The sequence below is a fragment of the Mus caroli genome, unplaced genomic scaffold (assembly GCF_978045245.1).
Source record: "Mus caroli unplaced genomic scaffold, Mus_caroli_1 scaffold_18, whole genome shotgun sequence".
NCBI classification, from domain to species: domain Eukaryota; kingdom Metazoa; phylum Chordata; class Mammalia; order Rodentia; family Muridae; genus Mus; species Mus caroli.
Genome location: NW_028227273.1, coordinates 72,547,691 through 72,566,816, shown reverse-complemented (window position 1 = coordinate 72,566,816; position 19,126 = coordinate 72,547,691). Strand labels below are relative to the sequence as shown.

Here is a 19,126-nt window from a genome sequence, read left to right as displayed (position 1 = left end):
AATTTATATCCCCTTGATCTCTTTTTGTTATCGAATTGCTCTGGCTAGGAGTTCAAGTACTATATTGGGTAGGTAGGGAGAAAGTGAGCAGCCTTGTATAGTCCATGATTTTAGTGTAATTGCTTCCAGATTCTTTCTATTTACTTTGATGTTGGCTACTGGTTTACTGTAGATTGTTTTATTATGTTTAGATATGGGCCTTGAATTCCTGATCTTTCCATGACTTTTATCATGAAGGGGTGTTGAATTTTGTCAAATGCTTTGTCAGCATCTAATAAGATGATCATGTGATTTTTGTCTTTGAGTTTGTTTATATAGAGGATTACGTTGATGGATTTCTATATATTAAGCCATCCGTGCATCCCTGGGATGAAGCCTACTTGGTCATAATGGATGATCATTTTGATGTGATCTTGGATTCAGTTTGTGAGGATTTTATTGAGTATTTTTGCATCAATATTCATAAGGGAAATTGGTCTGAAGTTCTCTGTCTTTGCTGGGTCTTTATGTGGTTTAGGTATCAGAGTAATTGTGGCTTCATAGAATGAATTGGGTAGAGTACCTTTCTGTTTCTATTTTCTGGAATTGTTTGAGAAGAACTTGAATTAGGTCTTCTTTGAAGGTCTGATAGAAATCTGCACTAAACTCATCTGGTCCTGGGCTTTTTTTGGTTGGGAGACTATTGATGACTGCTTCTATTCCTTTAGGGAATATAGGACTGTTTAGGTCATTAATCTGATCCTGATTTAACTTTGGTACCTGGTATCTGTCTAGAAATTTGTCAATTTCATCCAGGTTTTCCAGTTTTGTTGAGTATAGCTTTTGTAGAAAGATCTAATTGTGTTTTGGATTTCCTCAGGATCTGTTGTTATGTCTCCCTTTTCATTTCTGATTTTGTTAATTAGGATGCTTTCCCTGTGCCCTCTAGTAAGTCTGGCTAAGGATTTATCTATCTTGTTGATGTTCTCAAAGAACCAGCTCCTGGTTTGGTTGATTCTTTGAATAGTTCTTTTTGTTTCTGATTGGTTGATTTTGGCCCTGAGTTTGATTATTTCCTGACGTCTACTCCTTTTAGGTGAATTTGCTTCCTTTTGTTCTACAGCTTTTAGGTGTGCTGTCAAGCTGCTAGTGTATGCTCTCTCTAGTATCTTTTTGGAGGCACTCAGAGTTATGAGTTTTCCTCTCAGGAATGTTTTCATTGTGTCCCATAAGTTTGGGTATGATGTGGCTTCATTATCATTGAACTCTAAAATGTCTTTAATTTCTTTATTTCTTTCTTAACCAAGATATCGTTGAGTAGAGTGTTGTTAAGTTTCCACGTGAATGTTGGCTTTGTATTATTTATGTTGTTATTGAAGATCAGCCTTAGTCCATAGTGATCAGATAGAATGCATGGGACAATTTCAATACTTTTGTATCTGATGAGGCCTGTTTTGTGACCAACTATAGGGTCAATTTTGGAGAAGGTACGATGAGGTGCTGAGAAGAAGGTATATCCTTTTGTTTTAGGATAAAATGTTCTGTAGATATCAGTTAAATCCATTTGTTAATAACTTCTGTTAGTTTCACTGTGTCTCTGTTTAGTTTCTGTTTCCACAATCTATCCATTGATGAGAATGGGGTGTTGAAGTCTCCCACTATTGTTGTGTGAGGTGCAATGCGATGTGTGCTTTGAGCTTTACTAAAGTCTCTTTAATGAATGTCACTGCCCTTGCATTTGGAGCATAGATATTCGAATTCAGAGTTCATTTTGGAAGATTTTACCTTTGATGTGTGGTAAGGAAGTGCCCCTCCTTGTCTTTTTTGATAACTTTGGATTGGAAGTCAATTTTATTCGATATTAGAATGGCTACTCCAGCTTGTTTCTTCAGACCATTTGCTTGGAAAATTGTTTTCCACCTTTCACTCTGAGGTAGTGTCTGTCTTTTTCCCTGAGATGGGTTTCCTGTAAGCAGCAAAATGTTGGGTCCTGTTTGTGTAGCCAGTCTGTTAGTCTATATCTTTTTATTGGGGAATTGAGTTCATTGATATTCAGAAATATTAAGGAAAAGTAATTGTTGCTTCCTTTTATTTTTGTTGTTAGAGTTATGATTCTGTTCTTGTGGCTGTCTTCTTTTAGGTTTGTTGAAGGATTTCTTTCTTGCTTTTTCTAGGGCATAGTTTCTGTCCTTGTATTGATGTTTTCCCGTTATTATCCTAAGAAGGGCTGGATTCATGGAAAGATATTGTGTGAATTTGGTTTTGTCATGGAATACTTTGGTTTCTCCATCTATGGTAATTGAGAGTTTGGCTGGCTATAGTAGCCTGGGCTGGCATTTCTGTTCTCTTAGTGTCTGTATAACATCTGTCCAGGATCTTCTGGCTTTCATAATCTCTGTTGAGAAGTCTGGAGTAATTCTAATAGGCCTGCCTTTATATGTTACTTGACCTTTTTCCCTTACTGCTTTTAATATCCTGTCTTTATTTCTTGCCTTTGTTGTTCTGATTATTATGTGTCAGGAGGAATTTCTTTTCTGTTCCAGTCTATTTGGAGTTCTGTAGGCTTCTTGTATGTTCATGGGCATCTCTTTCTTTAGGTACGTGAAGTTTTCTTCTATAATTTTGTTGAAGATATTTGCTGGCCCTTTAAGTTGAAACTCTCATACTCATCTACTACTATTATCCGTAGGTTTGGTCTTCTCATTGTGTCCTGTATTCCCTGGATATTTTGAGTTAGGATCTTTTTGCATTTTGCATTTTCTTTGATTGTTGTGTCCATGTTCTCTGTGGAATCTTCTGCACCTGATATTCTCTCTATCATCTCTTGTATTCTGTGGCTGATTCTCGAATCTATGGTTCCTGATTTCTTTCCCAGGGTTTCTATCTCCGGAGTTGTCTCCCTTTGGGTTTTCTTTATTGTTTATACTTCCATTTTTAAATCCTGGATGGTTTTTTTCAATTCTATCACCTGTTTGTTAGTGTTTTCCTGTACCTCTCTAAGGGATTTTTATGTTTTCTCTTTAAAGGCTTCTAGCTGTTTTCCTGTATTTCCCTCTTAAAGTCCTCCATCATCATCATGAGAAGTGACTTTAGATCCATGTCTTGTTTTTCTGGTGTGATGGTGTATCCAGGACTTGTTAAGGTGGGAGAGTTTGGTTCTGATGATGCCAAGTAACCTTGGTTTCTTTTTCTTCTGTTCTTATGCTTGCCTCCTGCCATCTGATTATCTCAAGTGCTTGCTGCCCTCAATATATCTGATTGGAGCCTGTCCTTCCTATAACCCCAGTTGATTCAGGACTCCTCAGAGTCCAGCTTTCTCTGTGATCCTTTTATTGTGGGCTCCTGTGAACCTGAGATTCTGGGTGTGTCAGAGTTTTTTGGCAGTCAAGCTTCCTCTGAGACCCTGAAATACTGGTGTGACCCAGCTCCTCTTATCCTGGGATCCTGTTGTCCTAACATCCTAGGCGTGTTACAGTACCTGGAAGTGGTATCTCCTTTGAGGACCATAAAGCTGTCTGGTCAATGATCCTAAGATAGCGTGGAGAGTCCTCTGGGGATTGAGGGGGTGTCCGCCGACTCTGTGCTAGTGCCAACCAGAAGGGACTTGTGCCCCTGGTCAAGCTGGTTTTCTGTTTCCCTTCTGCTGTCTCAGGTTCTGTGTGATTGAATTGGAACAGATGTTGTGTTCCACTCATCAGTGATCCTAAGATTGAGAGGAGAGTCCTCTGTGGACTTTGGCGGTGTCCACTGACTCCGAGCCCTAGGTGACCGGGTGCTGGCCTAATTGCAAAAAATTATTCTCTTTTTCTCCATCCCAGGGCCATGTTTGACCTCTGTGATGGCTATTTCTGGTTGTCAACTTGATTACATCTGGAATGAGCTACAATTCAGAAATGGAGTGCACACCTATGATCCAGATCTTGAAGCTGGAAGACAGGTTTCAGACCTGAATCTTCAAAATGGAGATCTTGAGGCATAGTGGCTGTACTGGCTATTTTTGTGTCAACTTGACACAGCTGAGTTATCACAGAGAAAGGAGCTTCAGTTGAGGAAATGCCTCCATGAGATCCAACTGTAAGGCATTTCTCAATTAGTGATCAAGGGGGAAAGGCCCCTGTGGGTGGGACCATCCCTGGGCTGGTAGTCTTGGGTTCTATAAGAGAGTAGGCTGAGCAAGCCAGGGGAGGCAAGCCAGTAAAGAACATCCCTCCATGGCCTCTGCATCAGCTCCTGCTCCCTGACCTGTTTGAGTTCCAGTCCTGACTTCTTTGGTGATGAACAGCAGCATGGAAGTGTAAGCCAAATAAATCCTTTCCTCCCCAACTTGCTTCTTGGTCATGATGTTTGTGCAGGAATAGAAACCCTGACTAAGACAAATTGGTACCAGCAGAGTGGGGTATTCCTGTGACAACCTGACCATGTTTTGGGGAGGACTGTGGAAGGACTTTGGAACTTTGGGCTTGAAGATCTATTCTTTGTTAAGGGCTCTGTCAGATGTTGTGTAGGAGCTTGGAAGATAATGCTGAGAACAGTGCAGAAGATGGAGGCCTGGTTTGTGAAATTTCAGAGGGAAAATTAAAGACTCTCTTCAGGGCCATTGCTGTTTTTATTGTGAAGATTTTGTAGTTCTGGTTAGCTGGGGCTGAAGAATCAGCTGTGATTAACAAGATACCAGAACTACTAAAGCAAAAACTTTGCATTACTGGGACTATTGATGCTGGTTAGCTGGAGCTAAGAAATTAGCGGTGATTAAGAAGAGACCAGCATCGTTGAGGTGACATCTTCTGGGAAGTGTTTTCTGAAAGCACAAAGAGGCTGTGTTCCAGAGATAGGCAAGGTTGTACTCCTTCTGCAGTGGGACTTGGTAATGTGTAAGAGTCACCCAGGTGGTACTGGTTTTGAAGGCATGAAGGGGTCACACAGCAGCTCAGGCTTGGCACTGTGAGAGGCCACGGAAGGCCATTGGAGAAGGTGCAGCCCCAGTTGTAATTGAAGGCCCAGGACTGAAGGGGTCACGCAGTGTTTTGGAGATGCCAGTACCACGAGATGACCACCAAGAGCAGCAGCAGCAGTGGAGTACAGGCATCTGGAGCCCAGAGGACGACGTGTGTGCTACAAAGGGCATGGCTGGAGAAGTGACCCAAGCCCTTGGAGGAGTCCAGAAGATCGTGAGTTGGATCCCAGACGTTGGACGGTTGGAGATTGATCTTTGCTTTGATTGTGACTGTGCCCTGATATTTTCCCTCTTGAAGGAAGAAACTGTTTTAGTGGAGCCCACAGTTAAGAGACTTTTAATTGTAAAAAGACTTTGGATTTTAAAAGAGATGGATATTTTAAAGAGATTCAAATTTTAAGAATATGTAAAGACTGTGGGACTTTTAAAGTTATTTAGATCTTGGGGATGAATCAGAATGTAAGGGTTGAGGCTTACAAGTGATGTGTTTGTGTGTCAAGTTGACAAGGGGTCAATTGTACTGGCTGGTTTTGTGTGTCAACTTGACACAGCTGGAGTTATCACAGAGAAAGGAGCTTCAGTTGAGGAAATGCCTCCATGAGATCCAACTGTAAGGCATTTCTCAATTAGTGATCAAGGGGGAAAGGCCCCTGTGGGTGGGACCATCCCTGGGCTGGTAGTCTTGGGTTCTATAAGAGAGTAGGCTGAGCAAGCCAGGGGAGGCAAGCCAGTAAAGAACATCCCTCCATGGCATCTGCATCATCTCCTGCTCCCTGACCTGTTTGAGTTCCAGTCCTGACTTCTTTGGTGATGAACAGCAGCATGGAAGTGTAAGCCAAATAAATCCTTTCCTCCCCAACTTGCTTCTTGGTCATGATGTTTATGCAGGAATAGAAACCCTGACTAAGACAGTGGCCATGAAAATCTTAGGTCCAGGCAAGGTAGTATCTGCCTTTAATTCCAGGAGACTGAGGCAGGCAGAGTTCTAGGCCTGGAACAAAGCATGTTCCAGATCCAGGCGTGGTAGTACATACCTTTAATCTGGGCCACACCTTCTGCTAGAGGGCTATAAAAGGACACTGGAAGAAGGAAGATTCACTCTTCTTCAGCCACTCACCAGCACATCTGTTGGAACCTACTTCCATAGAAGACCAGCTTAAACAACTAGCTTCATGGGACTGAGCAACTATTAGAATCTTGGACTTCCCATTCACAGCTTCCCATTGTTGGGTTAGTTGGACTCCAGACTGTAAGTCATTACAATAAATCCCCTTAATGTATATAGAGATATTCCATAAGTTACGTGAATCTAGAGAATCCTAACTAAGACACAAGTTGGTACCAGGATTGGTTCTAGAGGAGCAGAAGTATAAGAATGAATGTTTTAAGAATCTGGAATCCGTTTAATAATTTGCCAGCATTTTCTAATTCACTAGCACCTCAACTCCTGAAATTTCTCCAGATACTTTCTCCCCTGGGAGCTTGGAGAATATAGGAGGCCAGTGGTGGAAACTATATTTCAAACTTAAAGAAGCAAATGCCTTTGATTATCTTGATTCATCAATTGTGACTGGCGTGAATTAGGTGACCCTGTATATGAAGTTTTCTACAATTTGGAGAAAAATAAGAAAACTGATTTGCCTGGCTTGTTGCTCTTAGTATCTCTGGACAAAAACTGGTGAGAGGGGCAACAGCACATTTGAAGAGTTTTGTTCTTGCCCTTTTCTTTGTGCCAGACCTTAAGGTTGGAGATACTGCTACTCAACTGAATGAATTAAATGTAATGGATTTAATTTTGCCCCAAGGTAACAAAGGCCAGGTGGCAGCATCAAATCACCAGAGACAAGGTGATCATAGTTATTATAGTGGGCAATGTAGACAAAACATTCATAATGGCCTACCCCATAATGATCACAACTCTGAATTGTGATTACTGTAGTTTTTACAGTGGTCTCTGTAGTAGAGGAAAGTTTCTTGATAAGGGGTGAAGACTAAGCTTATTCGTGGACAGGAGAGAAAATGTTTAGTTTATTCTTTGGGATTATGCTGTTTTAGTACAGTCTGTTTTATCTTGAGTCACAGAAGACAAACTCCTCTCTGAATTAGGAAAATGGCAAGACCACCATCTAGTGGTGAAAGCCATGCAGCTCAAGATAAATTCACTGGCTTCTTGAGACACCTATTTCTTTTCAAAATCCAAGTTCTTTAAATGTCTCTCCGCAAGTCAAATTTTCAGGATTTGGTTTTGACTTGTCATTTTTGTGTGGTGGGATTGTTTGGGATAAGTTTGTCGCTCACGGGCTGGTAGTCAAGTCGAGGTGTAAGGCTATCTTTTATCTGAAGGGTTCAGAACTCAGTATGGTGGTCAGATATCCGGGTGCAGCGTCCTATCAGATCCAGTTCTGGTCTACGCTGACAGCAAACTTGTGGGGAATCTGTGGAGAGCGGGTTCAGCTGGAGAGAAGCTTGACATCTGGAACTGTGTGGAAGGCAACCTGAGACTGATGGGGAGGAACCTGTCTCCGGGGGGTGGGGCCACTCACCGGAAACAGACGTTGGGGACAGTATATGGGTGTGGAGGAAGTGTGTTGTGTGGAGGAAGCGTATTGAGTGGAGCTGGGATTAGAGGAGTGGCGTGATAGCTGGGACTGTTCTTTAGTGAGCCTAGGTAAGTTGACTGAGGAGCCAAACCCAAAAGTGGCAAGGACGCCTTTCTCGAGGAACTCGCTGGCATGCATCGTGGAGAATCTTGTGATGCAGACCTGGGGTCAGAGGATACAAGAAGGGTTTCAAGGGGAAGCAAAAAACTACCCTGAGCCTCAGGTGCCGCGCGGGGCATCCTGGGAGAGTCAGCAGGCAGCAGCCCAACGGGTGGAACTACAGCCCAGTGGGGGAGGGCTGTAACCTACCAGGTTATAGGAGCTAAGGGGCTGGGAAAGGGCAGGAATCAGACAGGGGTGAGATATTTCCTCTGCTACTCATAAAAATGACAGCTCTCAAAATTCTGCTCTTCATGTCTTGCCCTTGCCCATAGATTTTAGACCATACTAAGTTGATGAATACTGATTTTTTTCCATTTATTCTCTTGGCAAACTTTTCTTATAGAAGTACTCTAGTAGAGTATTTGAATCTATCTGTTAATATTTGCAAACGTGTTTGGTTTGGTTGTTGTTTTTGTTTTGTACTTGTTATTTTGCTATGATAGAAAGGACAACGCTCCTGAAATTTACATTAGTCCACATTAATTTCTTTGTATACCTGGGGACTTGGCACCTACGAAGAAGTTTTAACTATCGGTAATGAAAGGAACATGTAAGGAATTTTTGAGAGCAAGGTCATCTTTGCAGTCAGGAGCAAAAGCAATACAACAAAGTCACACCACACAACAAACATCATGCAAGAGATATATTGCAGATAAACAGAATGGCAGCTACTCTGAAAGGGAAGAGAGTTGGAAGGCTAGGCAGAGGGATGGGTGTTTATAGTGTCTTTGGAGCATGTGAAGTGAAGTACTGGAAAAGAACAGTGGGTCCTGAAGTATTGCTTGGCCATTAAAGCTGGAACAATGTAATCTGTTAACACTGAGTAATGAAGGGATTTCCAGGTTTTAAGGCCCTAGAGGCACTGAAATGACTAGCCTCCCCTCCCACCCCACTATCACCCCCAGGTTTCTTTTAGGGCCATAACTGCCATTTCCTGCCCCTTGGGTCAGAAAAGTGGCCAAGCTGCTGCCCTAGAGAGAGAGAGAGAAAAAAAAAAAAAGTCCATGATCAAGCTACAAAGGCTTCCGTCATTTTCAGTTCGTGATAAGTTCAGAACTTTATTAGAGTATAATATTCTCATTCCAATCATCCAGTTTCATTTCCATCCATAAGTTTTCAAGAAGCTGTGATTGGAAGTGAGGTTCAAGTTAGACTAACTGAAAATGTTTTCTAAATATTTTTCAATATTCTGACACTGAATGGCATTTGGGGGGATCATTGTAGTCTTCAGTTTTGTTTCTCTTTATTGACTGAGCACAGTACTGTGCTAGGAATCCAAGTACAGGCTCACTGATCATCCAGACCAGCTCACCTGTGGAACGGAACACAGACCTGGAAGGTGGACAGGGAGGAGACAGTAGCTAAGGATCCAGGTATGTTGGGGGATTGGTCAAGGGAAGGCAAGGGATTCAGGCAAATGTGGAAGTGGGCCATGAGATCAGTTTTGCCATATTCTGTTTCACTAGAAATAATTCTAGAGACTTCCACTGAGAAAAATCTCCTCAGGATTATCCTAATGTAGAGATGAGAAGACTTTCTACAGAAGAATTGATTCTAGGAGGCAATAAACTTTTACTTGATTGTACATGTGAGTGATGCTGTCCTTATTCCATACACATCACTGATCAGATCTTCAGAAATGGTTTTCATTTACTTTGATATTGGCTACTGGAAGCTTGCATGTTGCCTTCTAGTACCATGAAAGCTAGTCCCCAGGGAGGACCATTCAATGTCAGATCTAACTTGAGACCTGGATTCTGTATCTGATTCTGATAGCATCTCTAACAATGGGGCCTCACTATCTACTGCTGGGAGAGAACCAAGGGCAAAATCAATAGCCTATAATGTTCTGGAAATCTCTTAAACAACTGTGACCAACAATCTAAAAGGAGCTTGGTATTGGTAGTTTTATTTTTTAAAAAAAATCTATGGCTCTTATAGGGACTATTATCAACCCAGATGGAAAGCTTTCATTTATATACTCAATATATGAGTATATACAGACAGGCATTTTTCATAGTTGGAGTATATGATTCCTTTTTACTTTTCAGACATCCTTATTTTATCATATTTTTGTGTTTATATTTGTTTCTTAAATCCCTACTCCTGTTTTTCCATTTTCCCCTTACTATCACTTTTCCATATTATCGCTTGTCTATTGCTCCCCCACATCCCACCGTGATCTGCTTTTATATTTCTTGTTACTGCAGTTACTTCAGGTTGAGAACTCACATCTGAAGGGTTGGAGCTAGGAACTTTCTATGAGGCAGAACATGCAATGTCATTCTAGGACTGTCTTAGCCCACTCTGTATAATCATTTCTAGGTCCATCCATTTATCTGAGAATCTGAGTTCAGTTTTCATAACAGCTATGTAATATTCCATAGTGTACATGTACCACATTTTCACTATCCATTTGTCAGTTGAAGAATATTTAGGTTGTTTCCATTTGTAGCTATTGTGACTATAGCAGCAGTGAACATGAGAGAGCATGTATCTGTAGAATAGAATGTATAGAATGTATATGCATATACCAAGGAGTCAACCAGCTGGGTCATGTGCTAGATTTATTTAACTGGAGGATTTGTTTATTTAATTGAGGGTCCTCCATGATGATTTCCAGAAGGGTTAGATTTTGATGCTCATAGTTTTTTTTTTGGTTTTTTTTGTTGTTGTTATGTTCTTCTTAGGTGGATTATTGGTAGAATTCTTCCTTCTCTGAGAGAATTGGTAGTTTGCTTTCTTTTTTATGAGTGGTTATTTTGATTTACCTTGTGGATAATTCCTCGGATTCTTCTGTATATACTTTACCTGTAACTTTCTATGACCTGTGCTACTATATTCTATGTACTGTGAAATCCAATTGTGTTAATTTCTTACTATCTTCAAATATACTTATGTCTCCATTAATTTTGAGAGAATATTTTCTGCATGCAGTATATGGTTGATAATGGTTCTCTCTCCACACTTTAAATGTCTTTCCATGCTCTCCTGGCTTTGGGATCACTGACCAGACACCAGGTAATATTCTGTTGCTTGGATCTCTTCATGTGGTATGATATTGTTCTTTATCCACATTCAGTACTAATTTTACTTCTCCTGTTTGACTCCTCCATATTAAAGGTCCACTTGTCAGCTATTCATTATTCTTCGAAGAAAAAAATCAAAGAAGAGAAACCGCAAGAAATGGCTGATTCTTCAGTCAACTTGTCCCAGGTCAGTGTTCATATGCACTCTTTTTCTAACAGTGTTATAGTTTGATGTGGGACGCCTGACTCGCCAGCAAGAAAGACACCACAATAGGATCCTTCTGCACACGTTTATTGGGCTGCGTATTGACTGTATAGGCGAAAGACCCCGAGCCCTGGGCCTCTCACTCTTATATACTATCAGTTCTCATCCACGCACAGCAGGCCACGCCACCTCACCAGGCACGCAGCTTCAGCTAATCAGGGCAGCAGGGGCATGTCTCCACCAAAATGGCTTCACCAGTAACCTGGTACACCTGCGCAGCTCTCACGATGTTTGTGGCTAGATATATGAGGAAGTCAGGTGCAAGTCATAAGACTTAGCTGCAGTCCCTGGCGCCTTTGGGACTGCTGCCACACCCGCTCCTCACAGTTTGAGACATTGCAAACCTTTAATTTTCTGCTTTTGATAATTTAACTTTATCATAAAAAAATATTGGAAACAAACAATCAAAAGCACATACTGAAATTAACTAACCCAAAGACTATACAACTCAATACACTTTTATGCAGTTATAGTAGTCATTGGGAAAGAAGCTCTGGAGCCTTGGATGTGATTTTATGTTTTCAATATATCTTTATGAACTGATCCACCACTAAGACATGTGACAGAACTAGAACTAGGAAGCAATTATCTTTAGATTCTTTTTCATAGCTGGTGGTCATTACTTGCATTCAGTGGTACCTCAATCCCTAATATTTAAACTTTTTGTGTTTTCTTTTCTGCATGTACATTGTTTTCATATAGATATGTTATTGGCTAGATTCTGCATATGACCTCACTTAATAGTACACATACTTAAGTCCAACCATTTTTCTGCTACTTTTGATTATATTTTTCTCTTTAGTAGAATAGTATTTCATTTTATATGAATCCATTTTCATTATCCATTGGTCTGTGGACTAACAATTAGATTGATTAGAATTCTTTCCTATGGTGAATAAGGCAGCAGTATGCAAGGGGTATAAATATCTCTAGAGTCGGGTGTGGACTTTGCTAGATATATCCATAGAATTGTAATGGCTGGTAATAATATAATACCATCTCTAAATATTTGAATAATTTTCGAACTGATTTTTACAATGGCTAAATTAATTTTCAAACATCAACACATACACACACAAAGAGTGACTAGGGTATCTTTTTCTCCACAGTCTCTCTAACATTTGTTGTCAGATTGATTAACAGCCATTCTGCCTGGGGTGAGACACTAATTAAAGTGGTTTTGCTTTGCATTTCTATGACAGCATTTTATGGATTTTATACTCATTTTTCAGTATTTATTGACCATTTGTGTTTTTCTCTATTCAAAATGTCTGATTTCAGTTCATTTGCCCATTTGTTGATTGGCAGTTTTATTTTTATTTATTTTTTGGACAGGCAAGTATGTAATGCTATTTGTTTTCATAAGTGACTCCTGCTTACACTGAGTAAGTTGTACATAGCTTTCCAACAGTACTTGAACAAGAAGTCTACAAGAAACAGCTTCATACCTCAAACAGTTTCATGTGTGTCTTGTGCCCATGGGCTGACAACAAGTCTCAGTGTCCACTGTGGTGTTCTTAGAATGGCAGTTTTATTTCCTTGGTTTCTGTAACTGTTAGTGAATTCTAGATATTAGCCACAATCCAGAGTGTTGCTGGTACAGACTCTCCCATTCTGTTGGTGTCTGTGTGCCTTGCTGATAATTCCCTTGGATGGAGAGAAACTTTATATTCATATTGTCCCTCCTGTTGATACTTGGGTTAAATCCTGTGCTATTGGTGTCCTTTCTATTCAATAAGTCCTTGCCCATCCCAGTATCTCCAGGCTGGTGCAGATTTCTTTTATCTGCTTAATAGTGTCTTAAACATTTTAAAATTAATTCCATAGATTACTTGATATTTATGTTAGTGTTAAAATAGCCAGTATGTAGTATTGATACACTCCTCCTTACAGTGGGGGGAAAAAAAGCCAAAACTGTTCCACAATGAATCAATCATATTCTTCCTTCCATATCTACCCCTTAACTCCATAATGTTGTACATTGGACATCCCAAGCTAGCATTATAGATTAGAATCATACAAGGCCCCAGTACAGACAGGATTGATTCAGAGTCAGTATTCTAGGGTGATCTTCAGGTACAGCATTTCAAAGCACATTTCCATGTCATGAATTTTCCTTCTCAGACATGTGCACTGTGATGCAGTGAGACATAAACACAATAGTATAACAGATACTTAAACATGTCCAGACCTGAAATGTATGTCTTGTTTCATGGATATGCTGTGAGACTATTGTTTAACCCTGTTTTCACAGAGTTAGAACATGTATTATGGAGTGTAGCTATGTTAGAAATCATCTGACTGAGTAACTGTCTTTGGTCATCTACATCCAAAATTTATTTAAGTCCCATCTACTCAGGAAACCACTCTCCCATATATCACATATTCAAATTAAATTTTTTGTTGTTTTGTTTCAGGGTTTGTTGACGTTCCGGGATGTGACTGTGGACTTCTCCCAGGAGGAGTGGGAATGCCTGGACTCTGCTCAGAGGGCTCTGTACATTGATGTGATGTTGGAGAATTACAGCAACCTGGTGTATGTCGGTGAGAACATTTTGCTTAAAGAACTCCCAACTGATACTTTGTATGTCATTATAGGTCATAAACTCTCTGTTAAGCTGTCTTGGAAAAAACAGACTAGGGAATGCTTGGTAGTAGGAAAAAAAACTTTATCATGGTGTTTGTTTTTTCTTTCTAGTTTTCATTTTAGTGGACTCATGCCCCTTTCAGTTTGGTTTCAGCATGTATTCAGAAACTTATTATACATTAAACAATGTATAATATTTGTACCATATCTTTTTCCCCTTTTATTGAAAACAGATTCTTATATAATACATCCTGATTAGAGTTTTCCCTCCCTCTACTACTCACTGTTTCTCCTATGCTCCCCTCCCCTCAATATCCACTCACTTTCTGTCTCTCATTAGAAAAGAACATGGTTTTAAGAGATAACAACAAGACTAACAAAATAACATATGATAATGTAAAGCAAAATCCATCATATTGAAGTAAGAAAAAGTAACCCAACAGAAGTAAAGGATTCCTAAGAATGGGCAAGGGAATCAGAGAACCATTCATTCTCACACTCAGGAGTCATATAATACTAAGGTGAAAGGTATAGTATATATGCAGAGGACCAGGTGCAGACCCATGTAGGCCCTATGCCTTCTACTTCAGTCCCTGTGAGTTCATTTGCTCTTGCCTACTTAATTCAGAAGGTCTTGTCCTGGTATCCTCCATCTTACCTGGCTCTTACACTTTCTGCCTCGTCTTCATGGTTCCTAGAACTCTGGGGTGAGGGATTTGATGGAGCCCTCCATGTAGACTTTCTCTCCTTCTGATGTCTGACTTTGGGCCTCTGCATCTGTTCCCATCTGCATCTCATGATGACTGAATAAGGCACTGATCTATGTGTACAGCAGAATAGAATTAGGAGTCACTTTGTTCTATATTTCATTTTATACAAGTAGTACTTGGTTTTATCCTAGGTTTCTGGGCTGTCTAGGCTCTGGTTCTTGGTTATGCAAGCAGTTTGGATTTGACTTTCATCTTATGGAATGAGCCTTAAGTTGAGTCAGATATTGGTTGGCTACTCCCACAATTTCTGTTCCACCATTGCTGTGCATATCTTTTTTAAAAAAAATATTTATTTATTTTATGTATATGAGTACACACTTTAGTTGTACAGATGGTTGTGAGCCTTCATGTGATTGTTGGGAATTGAACTTAGGACCTCTGCTTGCTCTGGCCAACCCCACTTGCTCCGGCCAAAGATTTATTTATTAGTATAAGTTCACTGTAGCTGTCTTCAAACACACCAGAAGAGGGTATCAGATCTCATTGTGGGTGGTTGTGAGCCACCATGTGGTTGCTGGGATTTGAACTCAATACCTTTGGAAGAGCAGCCCTGCTGTGCATATCTTGTGGGCAGGACAGATTGTAGGTCACAGATTTATAGATGGTTGCAGCCATATCTTAAAATCCATATCATTATCGCATTTGAAATACTTTTAATTGTGAGAAAAACTCAACATGTTCAAAAAGAAAAATTTCCCTAATTATATTGAAGATCTACTGGACATAGCATTTGAAAAATCATCCTTAGATTGCTTTATTTTATCTTCTCTTCATACACTGAACACAGTACTGTGTTAGATGTGTATGTTCTTTCTAAGAATTCTTGCATGTGTACTGGGCTACCTCACAGAACACATGGATTATTATATTCAAGGTAGATCTGGTCACCTGTCTGGAGCAAATGTGAGTACCCTGATATGTGGAGAAGATATGGTAGCCATTATCAGGGGGGACAAAAGAATGAGCAGGAGAACAGTGATGGCTTCAAGTGAAAGAGAAAGAAAGAACTGAAAATGTGTTTCTATATGCAGTTCCAAATATAAAGAATTCCTGATCATTTAATTTACAGTGCATCTGCCTATTGTAACTGTTAGAAGACATTGTGCCTTAGTGCACCTGAATTGTGATGACTTAATACTGGTATAAAATGCAATTTTACTTAGCTATGATGACATCAGATTAGGATAATTTTACAAATATAAGCCTAATGTGAGTCCAGGAAGTAGCATTGTTCTGTAATTGCCTTCCTTGTATGTAGGTATTCATCATATTACATCCTTCATTTTCTTCTCAGTGGAGGATACACTGACACCTTTCTGGAAGATGATCTCAGGAGTCAGTGTAGAAAGTTGACTTAAAAACAACTATGTGGCCGGGCAGTGGTGGCGCACGCCTTTACTCCCAGCTCTTGGGAGGCAGAGACAGGTGGATTTCTGAGTTCAAGACCAGCCTGGTCTACAGAGTGAGTTCCAGGACAGCCAGGGCTATACAGAGAAACCCTGTCTCGAAAAAACAAAAAAACAACAACAACAACAAAAAACAAAACAAACAAGCAAACAACAACAACAACAAAAAAAAACAACTATATAAAGAAAGTTAAGAAACATAGCAGTGGATGTTCCAGGATGGGATAGATAACCAATAGTGGTCCTCTCCTCTCTCAGAGCTGAAGGGGAGGAGAAATGGGGTGGGAGGGGAGCCCTCTGGGAGAAAGAGTTGGAGTAGACATCGTAATTAGGGTGTAAAGTAAGTAAGTAAATAAATAAACACAAATCAAATTTACAGCTAGAGGACAGAGAGACAGAGACAGACAGACAGACAACAGTGTGTGGAACTCAATGCAGGAAAGAAATATGCAATAGCTGCTCATTATAGCCTCCACTCATCATCTAGAGCCTGTGATATATGGCAGATTGCATCAATTACTTTTGAAGAATCAATCTCACTCTCCCTCTTAGAAAAAAAATTCCTTGATGCTTTTAACTAAGACTTTAATGTTACAACAAATTGGGTTTCCTGAAAAGGAATCTTTATTTATTGTATATTAGTTTACACAAGTGTTGTGAACCTGAATTGAATTAAACTCTTCATCACTTTCTGAGAAAAAAAAATATTTAAAAATAGACACATATATTCTATATATAATCTGTCACTCAGCCCCATCCCAAAGCTACATACTGAGTTTTCAATTACTTGTTTTATCTGCCTTGAAGACTATTACTCTGTTTTTCTGAGAATTCACACAATTAGAGTGAAATAAATATGTCAATTTTGATGAGTTCTATGCTAATTACTTCTCCTAATAGAGAACATGAACATAGTAAAACATTCTCAATTGTTTAAATTTGGAACAAGCCCTATTAATCTGAATTGTACTCATTTTCAGAGAACTACTGCATATGTGATACTGTCTGTCAACATGTGAAGACTGAAAAGGAGTCTTGTCAGTGTAATGAGCTTGGTGAAATGCTTCATGAACCCTCCAACTGTGTCCTTTATAATAGAAGTGACACTACAGAAGCCTCTAACAACTACAGATGCTGTAAGGACAAGGATGCCTCTCTTGACTCATCAAACCCAGATAGACTTAAAAGCACGCACACTGGAGAAGAACGTTGTGAATCTAATGACTGTGCAAAATCTTCCAGTTTGTGTTCCAGCATTGCTCAAGATCAGAGAACAAACAGTGCAAACAAAGAACAGAGACAGGAAAAATATGATGACCATTTCAGCTCTACACACAGTCTCATGCAACAAGCAATCTATATTGGAGAGAATCCACACCAGCGTGTGAAATATGGGAAATGTTTCAGTAGTGCCTCAAGCCTCGGGGCACAGCAGAGAACTGATACTAGAAACAAGCCCTACAAGTGCAATATTTGTGACAAATCCTTTACTCAGTGCTCAAGTCTTAAAGAACATCGAAAAACACATCAAAGACTTCGTGCTGGGACAAACCCTTACAAATGCAGTGACTGTGGAAAGTCATTTTCATATTTGTCTGCACTTAAAAGTCATCATAAAAGGCATACTGGAGAGAAGAGGTACAAATGTCAAGAATGTGGCAAATCCTATGCCTACCGTACTGGTCTGAAGAGACATCAGAAAATCCATACTGCAGAGGAATGTTATAGTTGTCAATACTGTGGCAAAGTCTTTCATCAGCTTTCACACTTTAAAAGTCATTTCACACTCCATACTGGAGAGAAGCCTTACAAATGCAATGAGTGTCACAGATCCTTTCCCCACTATGTATTCTTTAGAAGGCATAAGAAAAATCATTCTCTACAGAAATCACACAAATGCAAAGAGTGTGGTAAGTCCTTTTTTATATTATCACATCTTAAAACTCATTACAGAATCCATACTGGTGAGAAGCCTTACAAATGTACAAAATGTGACAAACTCTTTACACAGTACTCACATCTTCGAAGACATCAAAGAATTTATACTGGAAAGAAACTTTATAGATGCGAGATATGTGACAAATTGTTTACTATGTCCTCAAGTCTCAGCAGACATCAGAAAATCCATACTGAAGCAAAAACTTACAAATGCAAGGACTGTGACATATTCTTTACCCACTACTTAAGTCTTAGAAGACATCAGAAGGTTCATACTGGAGAAAGACATCATACATGTAAACAGTGTGGCAAGTCTTTTACTAGGGGCTCAACTCTTAGAGTACATCAGAGAATTCATACTGGAGAAAAACCTTACAAATGTAGTGAATGTGACAAATCCTTTACCCAGGCCTCACAACTTAGAACACATCAGAGAGTTCATACTGGAGAGAAACCTTATGTATGTAAGGAATGTGGCAAATCACTTACTACTTGTGCAATTCTTAGAGCACATCAGAAAATTCATACTGGAGAAAAACCTTACAAATGTATGGAATGTGACAGATCCTATATCCAATACTCACATCTTAAAAGACATCAGAAAGTTCATACTGGAGAGAAACATAAAATTGTAAATAATGTGACATAGCATTCATCCAGTATTCTCTCTGTGTTCAAATCCTAACATTATACATAATAGAAATATACGCATGAGAGACAGGAGAAAGCCTTTAATAAAGTTTTAAATCTTACAATTTATCACAAAGTTGGTCAAAAAAATTCCAAATGTGATTATGTGAAAACCTTTTTGTTTTCTTTTTTTCTTTTGTGTGTGGGGATGCTTATATGTGTGCACTTTGCTGCTTACATCTCTGTGCACTACATGTATGCCTGGTGCCTGTGGAGGCCAGATCCCCTGAAGCTGGACTTAATGACAGTTGTGAGCTCTTATATGTGTGTTGGAAATTGAACCCTAATACACTGTAAGATCAGATGTTGCTTTTAACCTCTAGATGGTGCTTTTATCCTAGTCCCTGGGAAACGCTGTAATAAAAACATTTGTCTTGTTCAGCATCCAAAAATTCATAATTCTAGGCAAGGTTGTGCACTCAGTAGGCAGAGTCAAAGATGATCTCTGTTAATCAGAGGCCATCCTGGTATACATAGTTCCAGGACAGCCAGACCTACATATACCTATAGCCATGAGCTATTATACCCAGATTTTTTTGTTCCTGAAATAGTGACTCCTTGACTTAATTATTTATGAATAAATGCCTAGATCATAAGCTTTGGCATGTTCCTTGACTAATTCTGAAATTATATAACCTGTTCATTATATTTCTTATGTGCTGCATGGCAGTTTACCTCTCCTCATCTTCATATGTCTGTCTCCTTATTGTGCAAGGTGGATCTTTCACACCTGTGACTCCTCCCAG

At 39.6% G+C, this 19,126-nt stretch overlaps 1 protein-coding gene across 4 annotated transcripts; it reads left to right on the top strand.

Moving 5' to 3' along the window:
- Positions 1 to 7,516: 7,516 nt before the first annotated feature.
- LOC110283712 (uncharacterized) lies at positions 7,517 to 19,126 on the top strand. Of its 4 annotated transcripts, none has more exons than XM_029471118.2 (5): positions 7,517 to 7,601; positions 8,967 to 9,068; positions 10,819 to 10,911; positions 13,407 to 13,533; positions 16,733 to 19,126. In XM_029471118.2, the coding sequence occupies exons 3-5, from the start codon at positions 10,882 to 10,884 to the stop codon at positions 18,337 to 18,339; spliced, it is 1,764 nt and encodes a 587-aa protein (XP_029326978.1). In that variant the 5' UTR covers positions 7,517 to 7,601; positions 8,967 to 9,068; positions 10,819 to 10,881; the 3' UTR covers positions 18,340 to 19,126. The 4 variants fall into 4 exon arrangements, with proteins under 4 accessions (XP_029326978.1, XP_029326976.1, XP_029326979.1 ...); XM_029471116.2 differs by having other exon boundaries at positions 8,956 to 9,068; XM_029471119.2 differs by lacking the exon at positions 8,967 to 9,068.

Bases quoted from the DNA above. Each gene is read 5' to 3' on its own strand.
- LOC110283712 (XM_029471119.2), top strand. From the start codon at position 10,882: ATGGCTGATTCTTCAGTCAACTTGTCCCAG. The intron at 10,912-13,406 runs GTCAGTGTTCAT...GTTTTGTTTCAG, and splicing joins CTTCAGTCAACTTGTCCCAG to GGTTTGTTGACGTTCCGGGA. The intron at 13,534-16,732 runs GTGAGAACATTT...ACTCATTTTCAG, and splicing joins CAGCAACCTGGTGTATGTCG to AGAACTACTGCATATGTGAT.